The sequence below is a fragment of the Pygoscelis adeliae genome, unplaced genomic scaffold, assembly GCF_000699105.1.
Source record: "Pygoscelis adeliae isolate BGI_AS28 unplaced genomic scaffold, ASM69910v1 Scaffold203, whole genome shotgun sequence".
Classification (NCBI taxonomy): domain Eukaryota; kingdom Metazoa; phylum Chordata; class Aves; order Sphenisciformes; family Spheniscidae; genus Pygoscelis; species Pygoscelis adeliae.
The window spans coordinates 63309-85367 of record NW_008824407.1 but is presented as its reverse complement, the minus strand read 5'-3'; the positions used below and the strand labels follow the sequence as shown (position 1 = coordinate 85367).

The window sequence follows — 22059 nt, the reverse complement described above, 5'->3', positions numbered from 1 at the left end:
CAGACAGCTCGTTAGGGAGAGGTGGAGACCCATCCCAGTTCCAGATGTACTGGACTGTCAGACCTCACTTTGGACAAGGGGATGCCCAGCAACCCCGACCCTGATTGTGGATGCTGGGAGTTACACCATGAAAGCCATCACTGATGGGGAGACTGAGCCAGGGCAGTGGGTCATCAGTGATGGCTGGGAACTGCTGAGCCATACCCTGCTCTCCTCACTCCTTTGTGGCCTCTCCCTGGCATTTACAGGGGATCCTCCAGCCCCTGTCCACTGGTGCAGTCACCGGCCAGATGTTGAGGAACAGCCTTCCCTTCTCCAGGACATGGAGAAGTCCTTCACCTCTCACCTGCCACCCTTTGTGCCCTGCTCATCACCTAATCACCCTTCACCCATCACCCTTCGCCCCTTGCCCATTGCCCCTCGCCCTCATAGAAGGAAGGACTTTTCCACCTAAGATGGCCACCACAATGTCTTCCCGGAGGATCTCAATGGAGCCCCGGGAGATGAAGTAGAGTGTGGTGAGGACATCTCCATAGTGCACCAGGGTGTCTCCAGGCGGTGCATGAGTCGTCTTGAACTTCATGGCCAGGGCGCGTAGGCAGCCTTTGCTGGCTCCTCGGAAAGCCTTGCAGTTCTGGAGCAGTGTGCGGTTGAGGTGGAGGCAGATGTCTGCCTGCAGGCAGTCAGGGAAGCCCTTCAGCACCTGTGGAGGGTGAGGGAGAGATGCCATCATGCCATGGTTGCTGGGAAGGACCTCCCAGGCAGGCTGGGTGACATGCAGTGTGACACAGCGAGGCCAGATGGGGAGGCCCTGAGCCCAGAAAGCCAAAGCTGGGGACATCTTCTGATCTTCCCTTGGTGGACGCCTGCCTGCCTGTCCCTGGCTTGTACTGCAGGCGGCTGGGGATGAGAGTGCTCCTGAGCAGTAAATAATAATAACCAGATCAATCTATTTATACCCCCTGGTGGCATATCCCCCTTTTCATCTTTCCACCCACTAATCTTAGCTGAATGAGAGCACAAACTGGTAATGAGGTGCTGTCCTAATTAAACAGCACCTGCCTGAATGCCAAGAAGCAGCACGGGCCAGTTGTGTGCAGCAACAGCTAAATATACCCATGGCAAATACCTTGCGTTGAACAAAAACTAAATCTGAAGGTGAAATCAAGGTAAAACTCACAATATGGAGAAAGCTGCTGCCACTGACGGCTCATGGTGTGAAGGTAAAATCAACCTGGGTTTGGGTTTTTTTTGGAGAGCAGCGTATGGCCGTGGGGTCCCCCTTGCTCTCTTCTCACATCCCGCTGGTGGCCAAATCTGGGACAACCAGGCTGGGCCCAGTGAGTGCGGCTCATTCCCGGCTCCGTCACGATCTCACAGGCTGGCGGCAGTGCCTTAGTTTCCCTACTGGGAAATCAGGGGCGGGTGAATTGATCGGGCCGTGGGATGATTGATTAGTGGTGTGAGTGGCGGCATGTCCAAGCCACAAGCTCAGTTCATCACAGGGGATTTGTGACCTGGGTTTGCACTAAGCCAGGAGAACCTGTGCTTGGTAGGGTGCCATGGCTTTGCTTCTAGTTATTGCCACCAATGTCCAGCCCAGGGTGTCTCCTCCATGGGAGAGGATTAACCCGAAGCTCTCCCAGCAGCAAACCCCCAAATGCTGCCCAGTTGTTTAATGAGGCAGCAGCAGCTGAAGACGGAAAGGTTGAATTCATGCAAATCCATGTCCTGATAGTGCCCAGGGATGGAGAAGGATCAAGTCTTAGGAAAAAAGGGAGCATGAGCTGGGAATGAGCGGGCTAACAGCCTGCCCAGGGCTGAGAGATGGGGAGTACCAGGTCCCATCTCTCTCCTTGCCTTGTCCTTTCTCATTCCTCTCTCTGCCTTGCAGCCGGCCGAGCCAGTATGTTTGGGCCCTGGCCCCGGGGGCCCGCAGCCGAGTCCTGCCACCCCGGCCACAGCGCGGGACTCCTCGGCTGAGCCCCCTCCTCACCCCCGCAGTGCCCAGCGCTGTTGGCACAAGCATCCCTGCCGGGCTCAGAGACACGGCGCCTCTCCAGCACGGCTCCGCCATTGATCCCCCCTTTGCTAACAAACAGCCGCCTCTCTGGGCTCTAATTAAAATGGATCGAGGTTTATTTAAATGCCCTCCTTTCCCTGCTGCCGAGAGCGGGATGCAGTTTGCTTAGCAACCAGCGGTGTGGAGAGGAGCTGGATCGATACCAGCTCCGCATCTCTGTGACACCAACAGACACCGACCTGAAAGTGCTCGGTGCCGACAGGCGCTCTGAGCTCCTCACCAGCGTGCCGGCACCAAACCCGCTCTCCAGCCAAGAAATGCCGTCATGGCCTCAGAAGACCTCTGGGTAGATGTGGAGGGATGGACAGACAGAGGGGGAGAAGGAGAAGGGGGGACGCAGGAGGCAGATGGGCAGACAGACTCTGTCTCCAGCCTCCCAAGTCTTTTCGTGCCTACTCTCCACCTTGGTCGAAAGGATGGAAGTGTTTGGGTGGACCCAGAGCTGGACTCCGGGTCGTTCAGGACAAGGTGCGGTGAAGACATGGGGCTTCCCTGCCCCGTACTCACCGCATTCATGTCGATGCCGTTGGTGTAGGACCAGGCATGCTGGAAATACTCCTCCAGGCGCTGGCGCAGGGGGTTGGGGATCTGATGGAAGCGGATGAACTCCTTAACCCGCAGCATCTGTGTGTGGTAGCGGGCTGTGCCTGAGTACAGGCGCTGGATGATGGCGGAGACGTTGCCGAAGATGCTGGCGTACATCAGAGCTGCAACGAGAGGGCAGGACTCAGCAGGACATGGGGAGATACATGTCCAACTACCTCAGACCTGGAACCAGCAGGTTTCCAGAGCCTGTATCTACCATGGACTTGAAACCAGCGGGTTTCTGAAATCCATATTTCTATCTATCTCCCCATCCGTTTGTCTATGCAGAAGAGGCACAGGCAGAGGGAGATGCTCTCTTAAAACCCCACATGCTACAGCCTGGCATGTCTCTCCTTGTTTCTCCCCAGAGCAGCCCCTCCAACCTCCAAGGCAGGGATGGGGACAGCAGGACACGGGCAAGCACTCACAGCCAATAAGCATGACACAGATGGAGAAGATCTTCTCGGAGTTGGTGTTGGGTGAGACGTTGCCGAACCCCACGCTGGTGAGGCTGCTGAAGGTGAAGTAGAGGGCAGTGACATATTTATCCTTGATGGATGGGCCAGAGGAGAGGTCGCTGTCGTTGTAGCGCTTGCCGATCTGGTCACCCAGGTTGTCCAGCCAGCCGATCTTGTGCTCCATGTAGGGCCTCTCCACATTGCCGATGGCATACCAGATGCAGGCCAGCCAGTGGGCGATGAGGGCAAAGGTGCACATGAGCAGGAAGAGCACAGCTGCTCCATACTCGGAGTAGCGGTCCAGCTTGCGGGCCACGCGGACCAGGCGCAGCAACCGGGCGGTCTTCAGGAGGCCAATGAGGGTGGTGGTCTGCAAGGGAGAGGTGAGAAACCTCAGGGACAAGCAGAAGATAAATCTGGCCAAAGGCATGTCTCCAGCCTAGCCGTGCTCCCTTTGAAGGATAAAAATGCACTTCTAGAGCATGAATCACCTTGTCCTGGAGGTGACATCTGAAATAGGTTAGATGAACCATGCCACAGAAAGGGCAGTTTCCCTCCGCTGACCATAAAGGGAACAAGCCCTGGGATTACAGGTGAGCAAGTGAGAAGAGCCAAGGCCAACCCCATGTTTCCTGATGGGTCCTCACCTTGCCAACTGTTGCTCCCAAAACAGCTGCCTTTCACCCCATCCCACAGGCTCTCAGCCGAGGTAGGGCCTCTGGGTAGCGCAGTAACCACAGGGCCATCCCATTGCCAACATTTTGAGTCTGGCTGGCAATGCGACCCCAAATTCGGCCTCGCTGGCATGTGAGGCCAGTCCCTAAACTGAGCTCCCAGCCTGCTCTGCGGGGTCAGCCCCAGCAAGGGGAGTGGGTCCAGTTAGACACTATCTTAGCACTTACAGTAGGGTCTGTGTGGCTGTCTGACCCTACTAAATAAAATCCCAGGTCCCAGCTGCTTAATAAAAACCTGTAATGACATCCTTGCCCGTCCCTCTCACTAACCACCCCTCTCCTTGCAGATCTAACCATCCACTGCTTATATCAAGCCATCCATATCCCTCTCTGTCTCTCCCATACATCTCTCCCCATCCATTCATGAGTCCCCTCCTTTCCTGATGGACCTCCAGGCCCTGCCTGTACCTCATCAGAGCCAGAGCGGAAGATGAGCAGGTCAAAGGGGATGGCGGCGACCATGTCGATGAGGAACCATCCCTTGAAATAGTGGATGGCAATCTTGCCAGGGTGGCTCACCACCTCGTCGTTGATGTTGACGTAGGTGGTACGGAAGTTGATGACAATGTCCACGATGAACATGATGTCCACAATGAGGTCAATGATGTTGAGTGGGTCACAGGAGTAGCTGCAGTCCCAGTGCTTCTCCTCCACCTGCTCCTCATTGAGCAGGAAGGCAGCCGAGTAGGGGGTGAAGACAGCTGTGTAGATGACCAGCAGAAGGATGAGCCAGTCCCACACAGCCTTGAAGGGACTGTAGTGCAGGATGGTCCATCGGTGGATGCGTGGTGCCTGCAGCTTGTACTCGGGAAGGACATCAGCGCCCAGGGACAGCACCTACCAGGAGATGGGTGTGAGAAGGACGGGAGACCAGGAGAGAGGTTGGATAAGGCCAGAAGCCAGGCAAGGGGTTCCCATGTGCTGGTGGGGCAGTGAGGAGCATGCAGTGGGTTTCCTACATCCTTTTCACCTTTGTCGCCTTCATGTGTGTTTGTCCAGGAGGCCACAAGGTGAGTTGTCCGCTATGGCTGACATCAAGGTCTGTCCAGCTCCTCGTCCATCTCTAATGGCCAGTGCACCCTTGGGGCAAGTGTTTACCTGCTTTATGCCTTTCAGACCCTACCATGCTGGCAGGGAGGAAAATGCCTCCTGCTATGCCTCCTTGTGCCCTCAGCTGTGTGCCACCAGCCCAGGAGCTGCTGGGTGTCCCTGGCACAACAAGCCCGGAGGTCTAGTCCCATGGCTGTAGCATGGCCTGGCCCCAAAGGTGATGGCACGTTAGGCATCCCACAAGCCTTGCACGGTGCCTTTCTTGCCCCCAGCAGGGACCTTCCCCTGTCCTTCTGGCACAGCTGTCCTCCAAGCAGAGGGGACAGCTTGGGCCACCCACAGCAAAGCCTGGCCTCAGGCAATGCCCATTTCCCATCTGAGCAGCCCCAGCACCCCCAATGTACAAACACCATCTCATACGCGCAGGCACCCTCCCATATTGTCATGCGTCCCTAGGCCTGTCTGCCCTCATGGGGGCAGGCTCCCACGGCACCAGTGAGTCCCCACACATCCCAGCTCCCCCCTCCAGGACCAACGCTGGCTCCTGGTGAGCTCTGAAGCCACCCTGGGGACACAATGCAAGGTGCTGGCAACCAGGAAGGCTGGGGCTGTCCTGCTTTGGATGCTGAGAGACGGTGGCATGAAGGGGCTTATTTGGAGCTGGGGGCAGCCGGAGCCTCCCTGCCTGCCCCTGCTGCTCCATTGTCCCCTGGGTGTCCCCGCGGTGCTGGCCATCAGTGCCACCTGCGGAGGAGGGCGAGGGGCACCTCAGTGCCCTCTCCGCACACCGAGCCCCCAGCTAAAAGGGTGCTTTTTGCAGGGCTGCAAAGGAGAGGAGAGAGGAGGCTCCACATGCCCCAAGGCCACGGTGATGGGCACCACCACGATTCTGGCAACAGATCTGGAAGAAGGGCCTGATTCTTCCTGCACTGACACCCGTCTTGTTCAAGGGTTCAAGGGCTTCCCAGGGGCTCCTGGTGCTGCAACCCAGAGTGGATCCAGCCCCGCAGCCCCATCCCACCATGAGCAGCCGCTCCCACATCCCGCAGCCCTGGGACATTCAGTGGATCCCATGCCCTGGGGGTGTCCCCGGCTCCTACCTGCCTGCAGCTTGCCCGGCGCCCCAGGCGGCAGCTGACCCTCGAAGTCTGGGTGTCCACCTTGGGGGCCCCCAACCCTGCGCACCCAGGCAGTGACCGGCACGGCGGGCACAGCACTGGGGCTGCGGCATTGCCCACGCAGGCACACATGCACTCGGCCGGGCGGGTGGGAGACATGAAGCTGCGAAGGGCATTTGGGAGCACGGCGTGGATTAATCAAACCCGATCGATGCTGTGGCCCCCGTGGGGACGAGAGCACCAATGGGGCAGCGGGAGCTGCCGACGTCACTGGTGGACAGAGAGGGGAGGGATTGGAAAAAGTGACCCAAATGCAATCATTGCGGAGCGGAATGAGGCACCAGCTGGGCTTGGGGACCGGCTCCCGCAGGGATGGCGGGGAAGGGGACAAGGCGATGCCGGTAAGACGCTTGGACCCAAAGCTAAGACGTGCCCAGTAGACCTGAGACGGGCTCCTACACCTTGTGTCTGGGAAAACCAGCAACACTCCCACCCTCAGCAGCTGAATCCCCCCGTCCTGCCTGGCCGGAGGCAGCTCTGTGGGGCCAGTCCTGAATTTGGGCCCCCAAATGCTGCTCCCCATGCTGGGACACCTGCCCTGCCCCTCATCCCTGCTCTTGGCACCCAGCTCTTGTGGAAGAAGCAAGAGCAGGTCAAGCCCCATTGTTTTCCAGGCAGGAATTAATAGAAAACCACAACCCCAAAGATTTGAGGCAGCAAAGGGAAGAGAAACAACCCCCAAAAGAGCACCCAAACCAACACAGAGCAGGGAGCAGCTGCAGCCTTGTACCTCTCTGCACCTCAGGGACAGGGAGGGCTCCAGGTGGCACCCTTGGGTGGCCTGGGTGGCCCCGGGAGTCTCTGCGGGTGGCAGTGCTGGGTGCCCCCTGTGGCGATTCCACTGGGTGCCCCTTCCCCTGCACTTAGTGGCTTCAGCTGCAGCCGCAGGCTCATGGTGTGGGGTGCTGGGTGCTGGCAGCGGGGTGCTGGGTGCTGGGCAATGAGTGAGGGAGCGAGGCAGCTGTGGGAGGGAGGAGGAGGAGGAGGGAGGGAGGAGGGAGCAGGGTGTGTGCAGGCTGTGGGTGATGGAGGGGGGAGGCTCCCACGGCCCTGGCTAACCCAGGCTGTCACTCGTGCCCCACAGGGCCCAGTGGCCATGCACCTTCCTCCTCCCTTGCCCCGTGCTGGGGATGGGGATGGAGAGGGGGACACTGAGCTGGGGAGGGGGGTCACGCCAGAGTCACCAGGGGACCCTCAAGAACAAGGAGCTGGGCAGGATCAGGCCCATGGTGCTGGCTGTAGGCAAGCACTGACCCAGTGTCCCTCCTAGCACATATCCTGACACAAACTCAGCCCTTCCATCGCTGTCCCCAGCACCCTCCTGCCCAGCTCCACCACCATCCGCTGCCCACGGGGCAGTTCAGGGGGACTGGGAGAGGTGCCACCTGCAAGATAGGACCCCAGCCTGGTGGCACCGACCCCACAGTGTCCCCATGTGCCTCCAGCTATGCCCCGGAGCCGCAGCCCTGGCAGGCTGAGCCCGGCACATTCATTGCACTTGTGAGTTGCCCTCCCTGCCTGCTCGCTGTGGGGCCAGACCACCCCAACCAGCCTATGTCTGCCTCTCCCTGCCCACCAGCCAGTATTTTTAGACGCTGTTAGTGGTGTCTCGCTGCTGTCTCTGCCTCACCCATGAATTATTTAGCGGACAGGAGCAGGGAGCCGTGGCTTGGACAGGGGCAGGGAGCCGTGGCTTGGCAGGAGGTGCAGGGGACGTCGGGGTGAGGACAGGCAGGGCACCTGGGTCCCCTGAGGCCATGGGGAGATGTGGCCGGGAGGAGAGGTCCATCCTGTCCCATCCCGTCCCATCCCATCCCATCCCATCCCATCCCGTCTGGAGATTTAAGGCGAAGGGAAGATTGACCTTTGTGGGTGCCGCCCTTCAGCTCTGATCCTGTCACCCCTCAACCAGCTAATGACCCCGCATCGAGTGGCCGGCGCCACCGTGCCAGCATCACCCCAGCGCACAGCAGCGGTCCCCGGTGTGTGGGTGTCCCTTGTGATGGGGACAGGGGCATGGAGGCTGCTCGCTGTCCTGCTGGGGCGTTCAGGGGCTGATCCTGGGTCATTGTGGTCACTCCCAGATCAGATGGACTAAGCAGACTTCGGGATGAGGGGGACAAGCCAGGGGGATAACAAGCCTAAAAACTGCCCCATGCCGTGGGGAGCGGGGAGCCCGTCTGCCGTGCACGGAAGCCACGAGGGTAAAGGTTTGCTGGCACCGAGACAGGAGGAAAATCCCACAGACCATCCCGCTCTGATGGAGCAAACTGTCAAGCCCAGAGGCTTTTCTGGGGTCAGATGGCTGCATTTTCATTAAATTGGCCCTCAGCTGCTGCTGGCAATGGTGGGAGGTGCCCTTAGATGTATTTCGTACATCGTGGCTCTCCCGTGCCTCAGTTTCCCCACTGGTAAAAGCTCCCTACTCGGGATTGCAGGATACAGCAGCACCTTTCACACACACTGACGTCCGTGTGTCCCCCATGGTGACAGTACAGTGCCATGCGTGTCCCTTTCAGTGACAGTGCACTGCCACAAGTGTCCCCTGCAGTGACAGGGCAGTGCCACACGTGTTGGTGACAGTGCAGTGCCCACCTCCTGTCTCCCAGGGGACCCTGTGGCCCTTGGCGCGGCCACCCGTGCTCCCAGCATGGGGTCCCCGGCCGAGCGCCTCGGGGCCAGCAGTGCCCCGGGGGCTCCATCCCTGGCGTTGGGGCGCAGGAAACAGTGGCCAGAGCCTCCCCCACGAAGGAAGCTACGTGTACACATAAACATGCACATGTGTGTGTCCCCTTCAAGGCCACCCTCACACCATGAGCAGTTCATGCCAGTGTTCCCCTGGCCACAAATTACCAGAAATACTGATTTAGGGGGAAAAAGGAGCATTTCAACCATACAGAAGAAGAGATAAAAATCAAACACAGGGATACTGGCATTTCCTAGGATGGAAACTCCAGGTATCACTGCCCTCTCTGCTCTTCTCCTCCAAAAGCCACAGGAATGGTTGTGACTGTACCCCGGCGGCAGCACCACCACCCCACCATTGCCTTGGTGGCATCTCGGCACCCACGTACCTGTGTGACCTTCTCGGTGACATTCTGGGTGCGCTCCATCACCTTGTGGGGAGCAATTATCTCGATCTCCGTGGTGGAGCCTGAGCGGTGCTTCTCCAGGTTGAACTCCACGAAGTTGAGTGTGAACTGGGGGATCTGGCTGATGGTCCGGTACTTCATGAGGTCTGAGTCCGAGGTGGAGTTTGGGGGGTTGGGTTTGACGTGGGAAGCCTCTGAAAGAGTATGGAGAGGAGCGTTGAGAAGGGCAGTGTGAGCAGGAGCCAATCCGCAAAGCCCTGACCTCGGTGCAGGACATCTAGGAGCTGGGGACCACCACAAGGTGCCACCAGAAGGTACCAATGTCTGCCTGGCCATAAAGGCTTGGCTTCTTCAGGGTGGCTCAGACATGGGATGCCCAACCTGAGATGCCTGAGAGGGGGCTGCTTTTCAGACACATCACCCATCTTTTCACCATTAAACCTCCTTCAGGGGGCTCAGACCAGCTGCCAAAATACAGAGGCAGCCAATATCCTTTGCTACCCTTGAAGACTGTGGCAGGTTTGGGGACCAGCCCCAAAGAGACCCACCAAGGAGGACTGCCAAAACTGGCATGAAAACAGATGAAGGAGGAGGTGGGTGTCCTCCACCCTTGCATGCTTCAACCTGACCAACATAGCTCCTGAGCTGCTGCCTTGGTTTTTGGCCACCAAACTGAGCCAGGAGCTGGATGATGTCCCCATTCGGATGTATCCTCCATCCCCAGGCTCCAGGTAGGGAGGTCAGAGCTTTCTCTTGAAGAAGAGCTGTAGTGGGGCTGGATCCTGGCAGTTTTCCCTGGTGACCTGGGGACCTGCCTCTCTGGGTCACCCCAGTGCAGGACCAGGGAGGAGACCCCAGAGGTGGTCTGTTCATGGTCAGGCTTGTAGCAATGTGTAGTCATGGAAGGGAGCATGTACCCACACCCAGGGCTTCAGGAACATCCCCCAAGCACCATAACCAGTGTGTCCCAACCTCTCTATCTCCTACAGGCAGGGCAGGGTTATATTTTCAGTTTTCTACCCCTTCTATCCCTTGCACTGACATTGGCCGAAGAGGTGTCATGGGCAGGAGGTGTCTGAAGACATTGTGAAGATGCCCAGTTAGCACCAGCCATCCTGCTGCCACCCTTCTCCTCCCTGCTCCTTCCCCTTCCCTCCCTCTACATTGTGCCCCCTCTTGAGGGTCTGTAACCTGTGACTACTTGAGGATCATGATCCCCTGCCCCATTTTCTCAAGCCACACACCGCAGACTGATCTCTCTCCATCCCCAATTACTGAGGCTTCTCTTGCCTGACCTTCGTCTTGTTTGTCATCATCTCCCCCATGAGAACAAGAGGTGACGTGAACACCATGGTGGGGGTACGTTTCCTCCAGCCCTTCAGAGTGGCCTGCCCGGTGTCTCGTCCACGTCCAACACATGGACACAGCTCACATTGCATGTCCAACACATGGACACAGCTCACATTGCACATGCCTGCAGACCCCTTCCCTCCCTCCCAGGGAGGTGGGACGGCATCGGGATGCCCCTCGTGTGGGGCAGCCAAACGCAACCTCATGCAGTCTCACGTCTCACGCACAACACCATGGATGGCTCTACCCAAAGAGCAGGACCTGCCTATGCAGGGAATCACATGGAGACCAGCGGGTTTTGGGGAGAAGAGCCCAGCAGAGGGAAAAAGCAGTGCAAGGTAAGAGACCTCCCCCCCAAGACATGCCGGGGCCATTGCCCGGGACCGTGGCTCCCGCAGTAGGACCGACAACTCCGGGGTTTTTCCCCTACCTGAGTTTGCCCTCCTTTCCCTGAATTTTCTCTGGAACTCAGACCTCGCAGCCTCAAAGTTGTCCAAGGAGGAGACCCTGCGGAGGCTGTGGAAGCTGCCCCCAGGGCGAGACCGAAAGAAACCCCACGCAGAGTATGACCCTCGTGGGCCCAGCAAGGGAGGCTCTTGTTTCGGGGACGAGTGTTGTAGGGTGGGGTCGGCCTCCAGGCTTGGCCTCCGCTCCTTTTCCAGGAGGGATTCGGTCTCTGACTGCACACAGTTCTCCTTGGGCGATGTCTTCAAGTCCCTCAAAATCAGGGAGTCACCACCAGGCTTTAAGACAGCCAGGAGAAAGCGTTTTATTAGAAGGAGTCCTCGCATGCTGGGGGGAAGGAGGGGGAGGTGGGGGAGGTAAGAGAGGGGGCAGAGGGCTGGGAAGCGCTATGGTTCCTGAGGTCACCTTGAACTGGGACCAGGACCTGATTTGTGGTGGGGCGACCGAGTCCCTGGGGACTTGGCAGCTCCTACCTCCTACCAGCTCCTACCGGAGGCTGGGCGGCCATGGGGCGGTTTGCAAGGCGATGCTGCGCAGCTGGGAAGCAGGCCAGAGCAAGAAGAGAAGAGCAGACCCTAGGGATAGGCTTGCCTGGAGTACCTGCCTTGCTGTGCACTTTTCTGAGGTGTCCCTACGTCCCACCACTGGACCTGCCCTTCCCTCACCCACTGCAAGAGCTCAGGTCACCACTGAGGGCCGGTGCCCGGGGTCCCGTGCTGGCGTCTATGGGAGACGATGTGCTCTGCACCAGGAAGCACTGGAGGAGCTGCTGGGCTTGCAAATTGGGCCGTATGTGGTCCTCCCTCTCCTACAGCACCCCTTGGCCATTGCTAAACCTTTTTTCCTGGAGACCTAAAGAGTTTCCAGCCTTTAACGGCTTCTGCAATGGGGTGCACAAAGCAACCACCTTCTGTGGCAGAAACCTATGGGTCTGTGCCCATACCAGTCATACCCACGGGAGGGACTGGGATTTTGCACGCATGCCCGAGGCACACTGTGGCACTTCTCGCCATCCCTAAGGACCTTATTGCAGGTTTTAGGATGGGGTGCCTGGAGGGGCTGGCTGCCGGCTGCCCCTGCATCTGCTGGGCTGCCCCGACTTGGACCAGGCCCCACCAAACTGGTGGGTCATCAGGTTGTCCTCAATGCACATCTTCCATGCGTGTACACCTGAAACATTGCAGTGCACCCTGCAGCTTCAACCTGGGGGTACCCAGAGCCTTTAGCAGCGCTGGTGTCTGTAGGAGCAACATACCCAGAGCATCTGATAACACTACAGATGTCTTCGACTTGCCATAAGCACAATCTCTGAGAAGACAGGCAACTTTCACCTCATCATATCTGTAATTTTGGGAAGCAGCTTTACCCAGGCTGTCTGGATACACCCAGCACAGCGAGAACCTGGCGCCTGGGGACGCGTTAGCAGAGCAAAAGCCTCCTGCCCACAGCCCTGTGCCTCAAGCTGCAGCATCTCAGAAAACAACACATCTTTGCCCGGAGGTACCTTGAACACTTTTGAGAGTCAAGAAGCCACCAAGAACAGCAATCTCTAAAGAGGTCCCACCAACATTTTTCCAGTCTCATCATGTCAGCAACGACAGCATCACCCTCCATCATGGAAAGCACAGTCTTTGCTGAAGGACTAAGCTAGAGCTGCCGGCGCTACCTGCCCCCTGCCAGGATAACGTGGGGAAATGTGCCCTTTCGAGGTTTGCCTGCAAGGCCCTGCCAGTCCCTGCTCAGACCAGACCTGCTCCAGTCTCCTGTAGTCACCAGCCCGTCCCCTCCTTGGGGTGGGGACAACTCCCTGGAGCTCCACCATCCTGGACAACTTGCACTACGGAGCCAGACCTTCCTCCCAGCTTTGGCAGCGGTACCCCCTGGCTTGGCACATCTCCCGCTCCCCCTGTGAGCCACGGCACGTGCCACGCCGGGCTGACCCCGTGGAGCAGCACCGCCTAGCTCTATCCCACGCCACCGAAGCACTGCCGCTCACCACCAGCCCTCGCCGGGGCCAGTGCTCAGCACTGACCCAGCCCCTACCTCCGGATACGCCCAAAGCCACAGCAGCTGAGAGGGAGCAGGATGGGGAGAGCGGAGGAAGAGCGCTGGGACCTGGCCTGAGGCATGGGCTTATATCAGACAAAGGCTACGGTTACCTTTCCATAGTCAATGGCTACTCCATCAAACTCACTGCTGGGCAGAGATTTCCGCTGGATTTTGAGTCGCCGCACGGACGGGAGACTAAACTTCAACCTCCTACCTTGACCTTGTTAAAAAGAAAAACAAAACACAAGAGAGACAGATGTAACCTAGCTGCACGTGATGGCTGGAGTGAGACGGGTCGGGGCGGTGGCAGGGGAAGAGGCTACGGAGAATTTTGGGTGGCTTTGGGGGACGTACGTGCCGTGTGGCCCTTCCTCTTCCAACACACTTGCTATTCCCGTGCCATCACATGTCCGTGTGCTCAAGGCAAACTCTGACCTGGCAGAAAGCACCGCTGGGCAGGAGAGTCCCCTACAACTGCAGATACAAGATGGGAAAGGTGCAGAGCATCCCTAAGCCGGTTAAAGAGGTTAAAGCCACTTAAGGGATTTGGACCTGGAGGAAATCGAGCCTCTAAATCTCCTTGGTGGGACTTGGGGGAAAAAAAACATGCAAAAGAGATGGTAAGTTAGCAAAGCATTAAAAAAAGTAGTTCTGGCAATTTTGTTCCTGGAGTTGTTCTGGATTTTAGCTGAGGGGTGCTGGACCAAAGAGGGGGGGGTCCCTTGCTGCCATCATGAGGGACCAGGAGACGACCTTGCCAGAGCCTGGGGCCGAGGCAAGGGCAGCCAAGGCTGCAAGGAGCTGTGAAAGGGGTTCAGGAGGGAAAGGGGCCAGTTGTGGAGAGGACCAGCAGTGCCTACAGCAGGACCCAATGCCCCTGGTCATGACACCCAGTGCAAAGTCACTTGTCCTCTTCTAGTGCTGGTCTGTGGAGGAGACCGCGGCCACCTGCTACTATAGGGTTAGTGTGAGCAGCCAGGCTCCCACCCTCCGCTTCGGGGCCCGGGTCAGCCCTGGGGTTCATCCGACCCCCAGCAGCACCAGTTGTACTCACTAACTGGATCAAAACCTTCCCCAGGCAAACCCCAGTGCCAAATCCTTGGCAGGGCCAGTGAGCCAAGATCCTGAGGCAGGAGCTGGGCAGAGAAACCCCACGCGATGACAAGGTTTGTATTAGCTCGGCTTCACCCTACATTAAAAATTAAGTGGCCTAAATCTAGCATTAGGTGTTCCTGTGGCTGCCTTTCCCTATATTTTGTCACTCCGCTTGCGGCAATACCTCTTGATGGCACAGAGAAGGGATCCTGGGGCGCGTGGGATGTGACATGAGCTCTGCAAAGGCATCGTCCTCTCTGGGAAAAAGCAGCATGTTGAGGAGCTGTTTGGTTTTGGCAGGATTTGCCTCCCTCACCTAGCCCCGACACACCGCTGAGCCGCTCGGGCAGGCTCCCAACCTGCCCAGCTCCCCAAAAATGCCCCTGCCAATGGGGGGACCTGGGCGGGCTCGCTCTGCTCACCCCATCCCCACTGCCCAGAGCAGCTTTTCAGCTGGAAGAAGCAAACCAGCCGACTTTCCCTGCGCACCAGCGAGCCAGGGACTGGCAACGCAGCCGCCTGTGGCCGTGTAATTAAAGACTGAGTCAGAAAACCTGTGCACGAGAGACCGATCTGGGCTGGCGCCAGCAGCTCTGGCCTTTCTGCACTCCCCGGTGCTACAGTGGGAAACACAAGCAACGCTCCTCGGGATGCGCAGCGCAATCTCCAACACGCGGGAAAGCAATAAGTACCCTTTTTATTTGGGTGCCTTCGCAGTCAAAGGTACATCTCGGGGTGGGATGGGGTACGGATGCATCATATGTCAAGATGTACTGAGAGCTGAGGGAGCTGCAAAGCAGCACCGGTGCTGGAATTTAGGATTTCCTCAGCAGTCCATGCATAGATGCTAACTGGTACTACAGCAATACACCAAAAATATAAATATCATCACTTCATAGACATAGGAACACATGCACAGGATATATACACATTCACACGCATACGTCTGTAAGTCCCGTGTGCGTATGCCTGGCCTGACGATACATAAAACCTGTCACCACACACAGCACCTCTGCTGGTACCCGCTGCCAAGCGCACGAACACCTTAATGGCTCCGGGATGTATATACGCACCGACCGTGAATGCGTTAAAACTCACATTACCGTACCGACACAATGGGCAGCGTGAAGGGTCCCCATCAGTCCCCGATGTGGCCCTGGCCCTGGCTCCGGTCCCGGTCCTGCTGTGCCACCCCCCGTGCCATGGCGGGACAGACCCGGGCTGCTCCCACAGCTTTACTTTGAGCTCTGCCCAAATCCTCCCTATAGCGACGCGCACCCGCCGGGAGTGTTTGCATGAAGATATATGTGAGATTATTTCCCTGCTTAAAATATAGGTGACTGGTACCAAGGAGCGTATAGCAGGAGGATATTTAGAAGCTACAACTCTCCTTCCCGAGGTCAGGTCTAACATCTGCATCCTTGGGTATCCACATCCCCTCGAGAGCCTCACCATGGCTCTCCCTTTGATCCAACCTTCCCAAAAAAGGGAGTTTGAATTTTCCACTGCCTCCAAAAGCCCCACAAAACCCCGGGATGAGCCTGGGACAGCGGGGAACAGTCCAAAGCCATCCCAGCGCGACCATCCTTATGCCATTCACCTGCGGTGGTGTCCCCATAGCACAGCCCTGCCGTCAGTGACACCAAATATCCCCTGGCCCTGACGGTGACCCCACACATGGGTCCTGTCCCCTACCAGCACCTCCTGCCCCGGCCAACGTGGTGCTGCACGTACGCAGGAGGGGCCCGAGGCGCCACCGGAAAAACCTCCCAGCGTTAAATATGGAAAGGACGCAGTGAGGCAGGGGGTGTGCAGAGGGGCTCCACGGCTCCACTCGCACCGAGATGCCCTCACCTTAAAAACGCACCATCCCATGTGGGGGAGTTGGTCCCCACCCCTGTCCCCAGGTCCCTGGGGGTTCGGTAGGGGTGTGTGGGCTAGGTTGCACGCAAGGGGCTGTGCGGGGAGCACAGCCGGCTCAAAAGCCCTCTTTTCACCCAGTTAGTGTTTGGCTGGATCAGTCCCTGAGCTGGCGGAGCTCCGGCTGTGCAGAAACACAAACCTCTGCTCCTGGGCACTCTGTGAGGCTCAGCCCCATGGCGCAGGATCCTGCCCTGCCACGGGTGCATCCTTCAGCCTCCACGAGCTCCCGAGAAAACCGTGGGATGGGGATAGCTTCGAGGATGCTGCGTTGCCCTCCCGCCGTCCCCGGCGATGAGCTGCGCCAGGTCCTCGAAGTTGAGGATGAACATGATGACGACGCCGTCCTCATTCTTCACCGGCACCACGTCCACCAGGCAGCGGAAACACGAGGCTGCGGAGCAGAGACAGGCTCAGGGGGGGCTGCGCAGGGGGCTCTGCCCACCCACCTCCCCCAGCACAAAACGCTTTTGGCAGACAAGTATTTTTTTAAGCACTTTGGTGGGTGCAATCCCTGCCGGCGGGGACTGGAGGATTTGGAAGCCGATCCGAGCCCTGGGAAAGGGCCGTATTTCTGCAACATGCTAGCTCACACAGATCGCATCTTGCCTTTTTTTTTTGTCCCAGACAGTCATTTATATTAATGCACTTTAGAGCAGCAATTAAAGAGTAGGTAATTAAGAACTCAGAAATCCCAGGTAGTGGTTGAACCTCATTAAGCATGCTGCTTGTAATCACGCCGTTAGCTAATTGCCCTGCAATCGCCAGGCAGTTTTGGGGGACTGGTTTCAGCCGTCTCCTGTCCTGGACGCGGGCAATGGGGGTAAGCCCGACGGCATGCCCCGTCCTGACCCTGGGCAGGAGGATGTGGTGGGGTTGGTGCGATGGTCCCCAAGGACATCCCCTAAAGGCACTGGCATGGAGCGGTCAGGAGCAGGCTCCTCCTGCCATGGGGAAACTGAGGCACGGGGGGGGCACAAGGACTGGCTCAGTGTCCTGGGAGCAAGGGGGGATGCGGGGAGGACCCCGAACATGGTCACAGGGCACAAGGCCATATGGATTTGCCCCTCGGATGCCAGCTCGACCCTGTGGCTCTGCTGTGCTGGCAGCCAGGCGCCAGTTTGCAAAAATACCTGCAGGCCTTTCCCAAAGCAGCAAGTGGAGGATACAGGGGGGGTCTCACCCCCCCCCCCAGCTTCATTCCCCCAAAATCCTTCAAAAACCCTACCCAAAGGTCTAATCACTGTGGGTCCCTTCCTTGAGCTGTCTCCTGTTGCTTTGGCACCGGTGGAAGCAGGAGCCCCCGAGCCGCAGCCGCTGCCACAGCCCCTCTGGCAAAACCCCCCAAACACCCCACCGGGCTCCTACCCCAAACCTCCTAGAAATGATGGGACAACCAGGTACCGCTACCCAGCTGGTACAGAGCAACGTGACCTCCTTCCACGGCAGTTTTTGCCGAGTGCGGATCCCTGATCTCGCCTTTCCCCTGCGCTCTGATTACCAGGGATTAGCGGATCCGGCAGGGATGTGCTGCTGGCCCGATCCGGCGCTCTCCCGCTCTCACCGTGACCGGGCTCTGGCCGGGAGGGGGATGTCAGCCTTTCTGCGTATAATTTTAAGGAGCTCAGGGCCTCCCGTAATCAGGAGCAGATGGCTGGCATCGGGCAACTTCAAAATCTGCCGTGACGTCAGGGATGTGCACATACACAGACACACACACACACGTGCGCACAAGAATGGGAAAGAAATGGATATGGTGAAATCCCTTTAAAGGGCCCGGCAGCCAGGATTATTTCTTTCTTTCTTTATTTCATTGTTGTTCACCACAGGGAGAGGAAATCCACTTAAATGCGTGAGCTGGGGAGGAGGCGGGGGGGGGGGGATTTTCAGCAGATAAAGCTGTTTCGAAGGGACGCACAGGCACGCTGTGGGCTACCCGCATCCGGAGCCAGCGGGGACAGAAAGAAATGAGTCCTTTCCCTCCCTTTGTCAAGATTTTGAGAGAGCTAAAATGTGTGCAGTGTCCTTTAGGTGATGCCAAGTGAGTGAGGTGTCCCGCGTGATGCTAAGGTGGCACATGCCCGGTGGGATGATCCAGTGCCGTCCCTGGGATGCCGTGGCTCTGCCAGTGCCGGTGCTGGCATTGGTGTGTGCAGGGGGTGTGCACGTGTGTGCCCGCTCGCCTGCGTGTGTGATGCCTGGCAGCACCAGATGCTTTCTCCTTCAGTGTGTTACAAAACGAGGGTTTTTTTCCCCCAGAGGTGATTTCGAAGCATTACCAATTTCCCTAGGACCCGCAGCCCAGCAGGGTTCATTGGCATGGGCAGCCATCAGCTCCATGCTCCCCCCTCCCCGCCCCAGACCAGGAATCCTGATCCAGACGGCCTGATCCTGGCTCAGGTGCTCTGCCCTGCTGCATCCCTTTCACTGCTTCACTTTTCCTTCCTAAGCTCCTCTGCGGTGGTGGGAGGGGACGGCCTCTGAGCTGTTCTCATGGGGGCCAGATCCTGGCAGGCCCTATGTGGCATAGAAAGGGTTAATCCCAGCCCGATCCTAACAGCTGAAAACGGGGCCCAGTTACATCCAGTTGGAGGGACATAAGGAGCAGCTGGGAGGAGGCTGGGGTTGGGAGGCAGCTGGTGTCTGGTTTGATCCTGCAAATCTGGCAGGTGCTGAGCCTGAGCAGCCCTGGCCGGGGCTGCTGCGAGCCCCCACGCTGATCCTGGGGGAATCGCCCCTAAAGTGGCCCCGCTCGGTGCCCGACTCAGACCCGTACCCCACAGCATGGCTGGCGTCAAGGGATGATGGAGCATCAAGGACGGAGAGGATGAAGCCGGGGTGGGAGCAGAGGGTTCCCTTAAGCCTGGCCCAAAGGCAGAGCAGTCCCCCAGGGTTTGGGGTACCCCCAGCTCTGTGGAGAGGCTGCAGCTGGGAGACCCCTGGCACCCTGTGCCCTGACTCAGTTTCCCTGCAGCGAGCCAGCCCGGGCTCTGCAAATGCTGAGCCTCCCCATCCTTCCCCCCAACAACCAGGCCCCCCAGACCTGCTGCGGCGCCGGTGGGCTGAGCCGGCCTCTGGAGAGACCCCAGCCCTGCACTCCCGTCCTTGTTCCTCGATCGACTGTCCCCATCCATCTGCACGTCTCTTCCCTTCAGCTGTTCAGCTAATCTGTCTCCATCCATCTAATTTTATCCAGCCGCCAAATGATCTCTTGGAGGAGCCCTGGGGGCATTTGCAACCTGCCTGCGCTCCGTGGCTGCCACCGTGGGGCTGCCTGTGCGCCCGTCCGGGGCGAAACCCAGCCCGGGGGCTACGGAAAGGGCTCGGCAGGAGGGATGCGACATGGATGCTGTTTTGGAGGGTCCCACACCCAATGCAATGGGTTTGCATGGGCTGGGAAAAACAGCTCATTCCCTAAAACCCCGGGCTGGGTTTGATCTTCCCAGCACCCAGCCCACCTCCCCCAAGCCGAGCGCTCAGATGTTTGCGCTTTCTGACCCATCTTGTCTTCTGACCTTGATAAAAGCGAGCACTTAATACCATTAAAAATGTCATCGTCGGGGGCTCTCCCTCCCTGCCCCTCTTATCCTCCGCGGCTGCCAGTGGTTAATGCATTTGTCGGTATCATCAGTATTAAACTAATCAACAGGACACGGGGGTTTCCGAGAGCCGGACACAAACCAGTATTGTTATTCATATTAAAAAAGCAAGCTATTAATCTGCCCTCAGAGCTCTTACCGAGTCCTTCCCTCCCCCCGGCCGGGAGATTTAATCTGCAGGGTCTCATGGCAGAGTGGCTAAATCTATAGTGGTATTATATAATGGAGTGGAGGAGAGGGGCTGGGAAGGGCACGGAGGGGATGGGGACAGGGATGGGTCGGAGCTGTGCTCCGGGGCTGGCTGGCATGCCCGGGGAGATGCCCGGGAGGGCTCAGCCTTGCTCCCGGCCGGGGATAAATCAGTGTCAGGGTGTGGTAGAAACTTCAAAGGGAAGCGCAGATTGCTGGGAGGCCCTAAAGCAAATCCTCGAGGCGGGATGGAAAATGACGGAGGTGGGGGCTGAGCCGGTGAGAGATGGGTCTCCCTTGGGGTCTGGGGTGAGCGATGGGTGCTGGGGAGCCCCTGCACCCGGGTCTGCATCCCCCTGTGCCGGGAGGGGATGCTGCTGGTGGGGTCTGCACCGGCCCCTCTCCCCGCACCCAAACGTGGCATCGGGAGACTGAAACCCGCTGTGACACCAGACCGGCAAAAATGCTCCTTGCAGCAACCCCCGAACCGCTAAAATGACCTTATTAAGTAACGGCGGCAAGACGGAGGTTACCCCCTGTGCGGTGACGAACAGCAGGGATTTCTGCGCTTAGCGGGGAGCTCGCCGGTTGGAAGCAGCAGCAGAGGGGGAAAAGCAGGAGGGTCAGGAGACTTGAGGTACCCACAGACAACATGGCTGCAAGAAGGATGCCTCCAAGCCCAGCGGGATGTGTCGGGGTGCAGGTGGGAGGATGCGCCGATCCCCAGGAGCCAAAAGGGGTCCTGGATCAATACAGGGGGTTGGCAAAATGCAGCTTAACCTCCGCTGCAAGCGAAGCGAGCGGCCGCATCCCAGCCCATGGTCCTTCCCTTGCTAAATCCCTGCTGGCCGCAGGAATTAGTCCAGCTTAGCGTGGGGCTGCGCGGCCAAAGCTGCAGCGCTGACAGCGTTGCCCAGGGCTGTCCGGCCATCCCAAGGGCCCTGTCCCCGTGGCGCGTGGGGCCACCTCCCACTGGGGATGCAACAGCTGGCGAGGATGGGGATAGAGGGTTTGGGGTGGGAACTGGGGGCTCTGCCAGGGCAGGGATTTCAGGAAAAAGCCTCCTGGGAAGCATCCCTGGGGGTGCTGGGGATGCTCTGGGCCTGTCCCTCTGTTTGTGGGACATCTGGTCCAAGCACAAAACATCTGAGGAGCAGCAGAGGATGGAAAACGTCTCATTCCAGCTTTGTGCCCCGATTGCGCTGTCCCTGGGGCAGAGCCGGGGCAACGGGGCGGCCGGAGCTGTGGCGCAGCCGTGCCGAGAATGGCAGAATCAGCCCTGCAGAGCAGGATCTCTGGGGCCGGAGCATTTGTCATCGCGAGGCGGGATGTTTATAAGTCCCCATTTGGAGTCCGGCCATGGTGTCTGTCCCTTTCCCGAGGTCACAGCCCAGCTCTGCCAAGCCCGACCCTTAAAGGAATGCAAAGCAAACGGCCCCGGCTTGGCTTAAACCCCACGTTTTTGTACAAGCAAAGAGCTCAAGTTGGGGTTGGGGTTTTGTCAGCTGGCTGTGCCTCCCTGCTCCTCCGCCACCTGGGAGGTCCCCTCCGTCCTGCCTTGTCCACCCCACAGGGCAGCAGCAGAGGCTCCCTGGGGCTGCCGGCACCATCGCCCAGCCTCGACCGTGGCAGGATCCGGCAGCGGCCGGTGGGATTTGCCCTTCTGCTTCCAATGAGCCCGTTGGGCACATCATACGTTGCTTTTATAAAGCTGTACAGAGAAACCTTGGCCGGATCCATCCCTGCCTGCCTTAGCCAGGGCTTCCTGGCAGCAGCTGCTGGAGGGGTGATTGCTGTGCCATGGATGTGCCCTGAGCTGGGGACAGAGGGGATGTGTCACGTGAGTCCCCCTGTTTGGTTGCGGTGACACCCCGCCTGGTGATGTAGGATGGGGTGATGCACGTCCCCGGGGACAGCCTTGCTGCTCAGTCCCCACAGGCATGCGGTGACATGCCTGCCTGGCTGCCAGCCCTGCAGCTGCCTGCTCAGCCACCCCATGGGGAGCTGCGGGGGGCACATCCTGGGTGACACTGGGTGCCCCCCAATCACTCTGCGACCTCCCCCCTCCTCCTGGAGCCCCTGGGGGAAACCCTGGCTTACAGCACCAGTGTAACGAGTTTGCTGGGCTGATCTGGTTCCTAATCCCCGGCCACAGGGGACCGGCACAAACCACTCCTGCTGGAGGGGACCAGCCGTGGGCTCTGCCCGGGGG

General features: G+C 58.6%; 1 protein-coding gene across 1 annotated transcript in view; it reads right to left on the bottom strand.

The window, feature by feature from the left end:
• The window catches only part of KCNH6 (potassium voltage-gated channel, subfamily H (eag-related), member 6), a 30548-nt gene that overhangs the window by 5522 nt on the left and 2967 nt on the right, over positions 1-22059 (bottom strand). The window contains exons 2-10 of the mRNA XM_009320430.1: positions 16322-16453; positions 14629-14652; positions 13155-13264; positions 10961-11273; positions 9163-9374; positions 4269-4697; positions 3097-3496; positions 2591-2790; positions 451-703 (exon numbers count right to left, since the gene is read on the bottom strand). Coding sequence (XP_009318705.1) covers positions 451-703; positions 2591-2790; positions 3097-3496; positions 4269-4697; positions 9163-9374; positions 10961-11273; positions 13155-13264; positions 14629-14652; positions 16322-16453 — 2073 coding nt within the window. The remainder of the gene's footprint in view (positions 1-450; positions 704-2590; positions 2791-3096; positions 3497-4268; positions 4698-9162; positions 9375-10960; positions 11274-13154; positions 13265-14628; positions 14653-16321; positions 16454-22059) is intronic.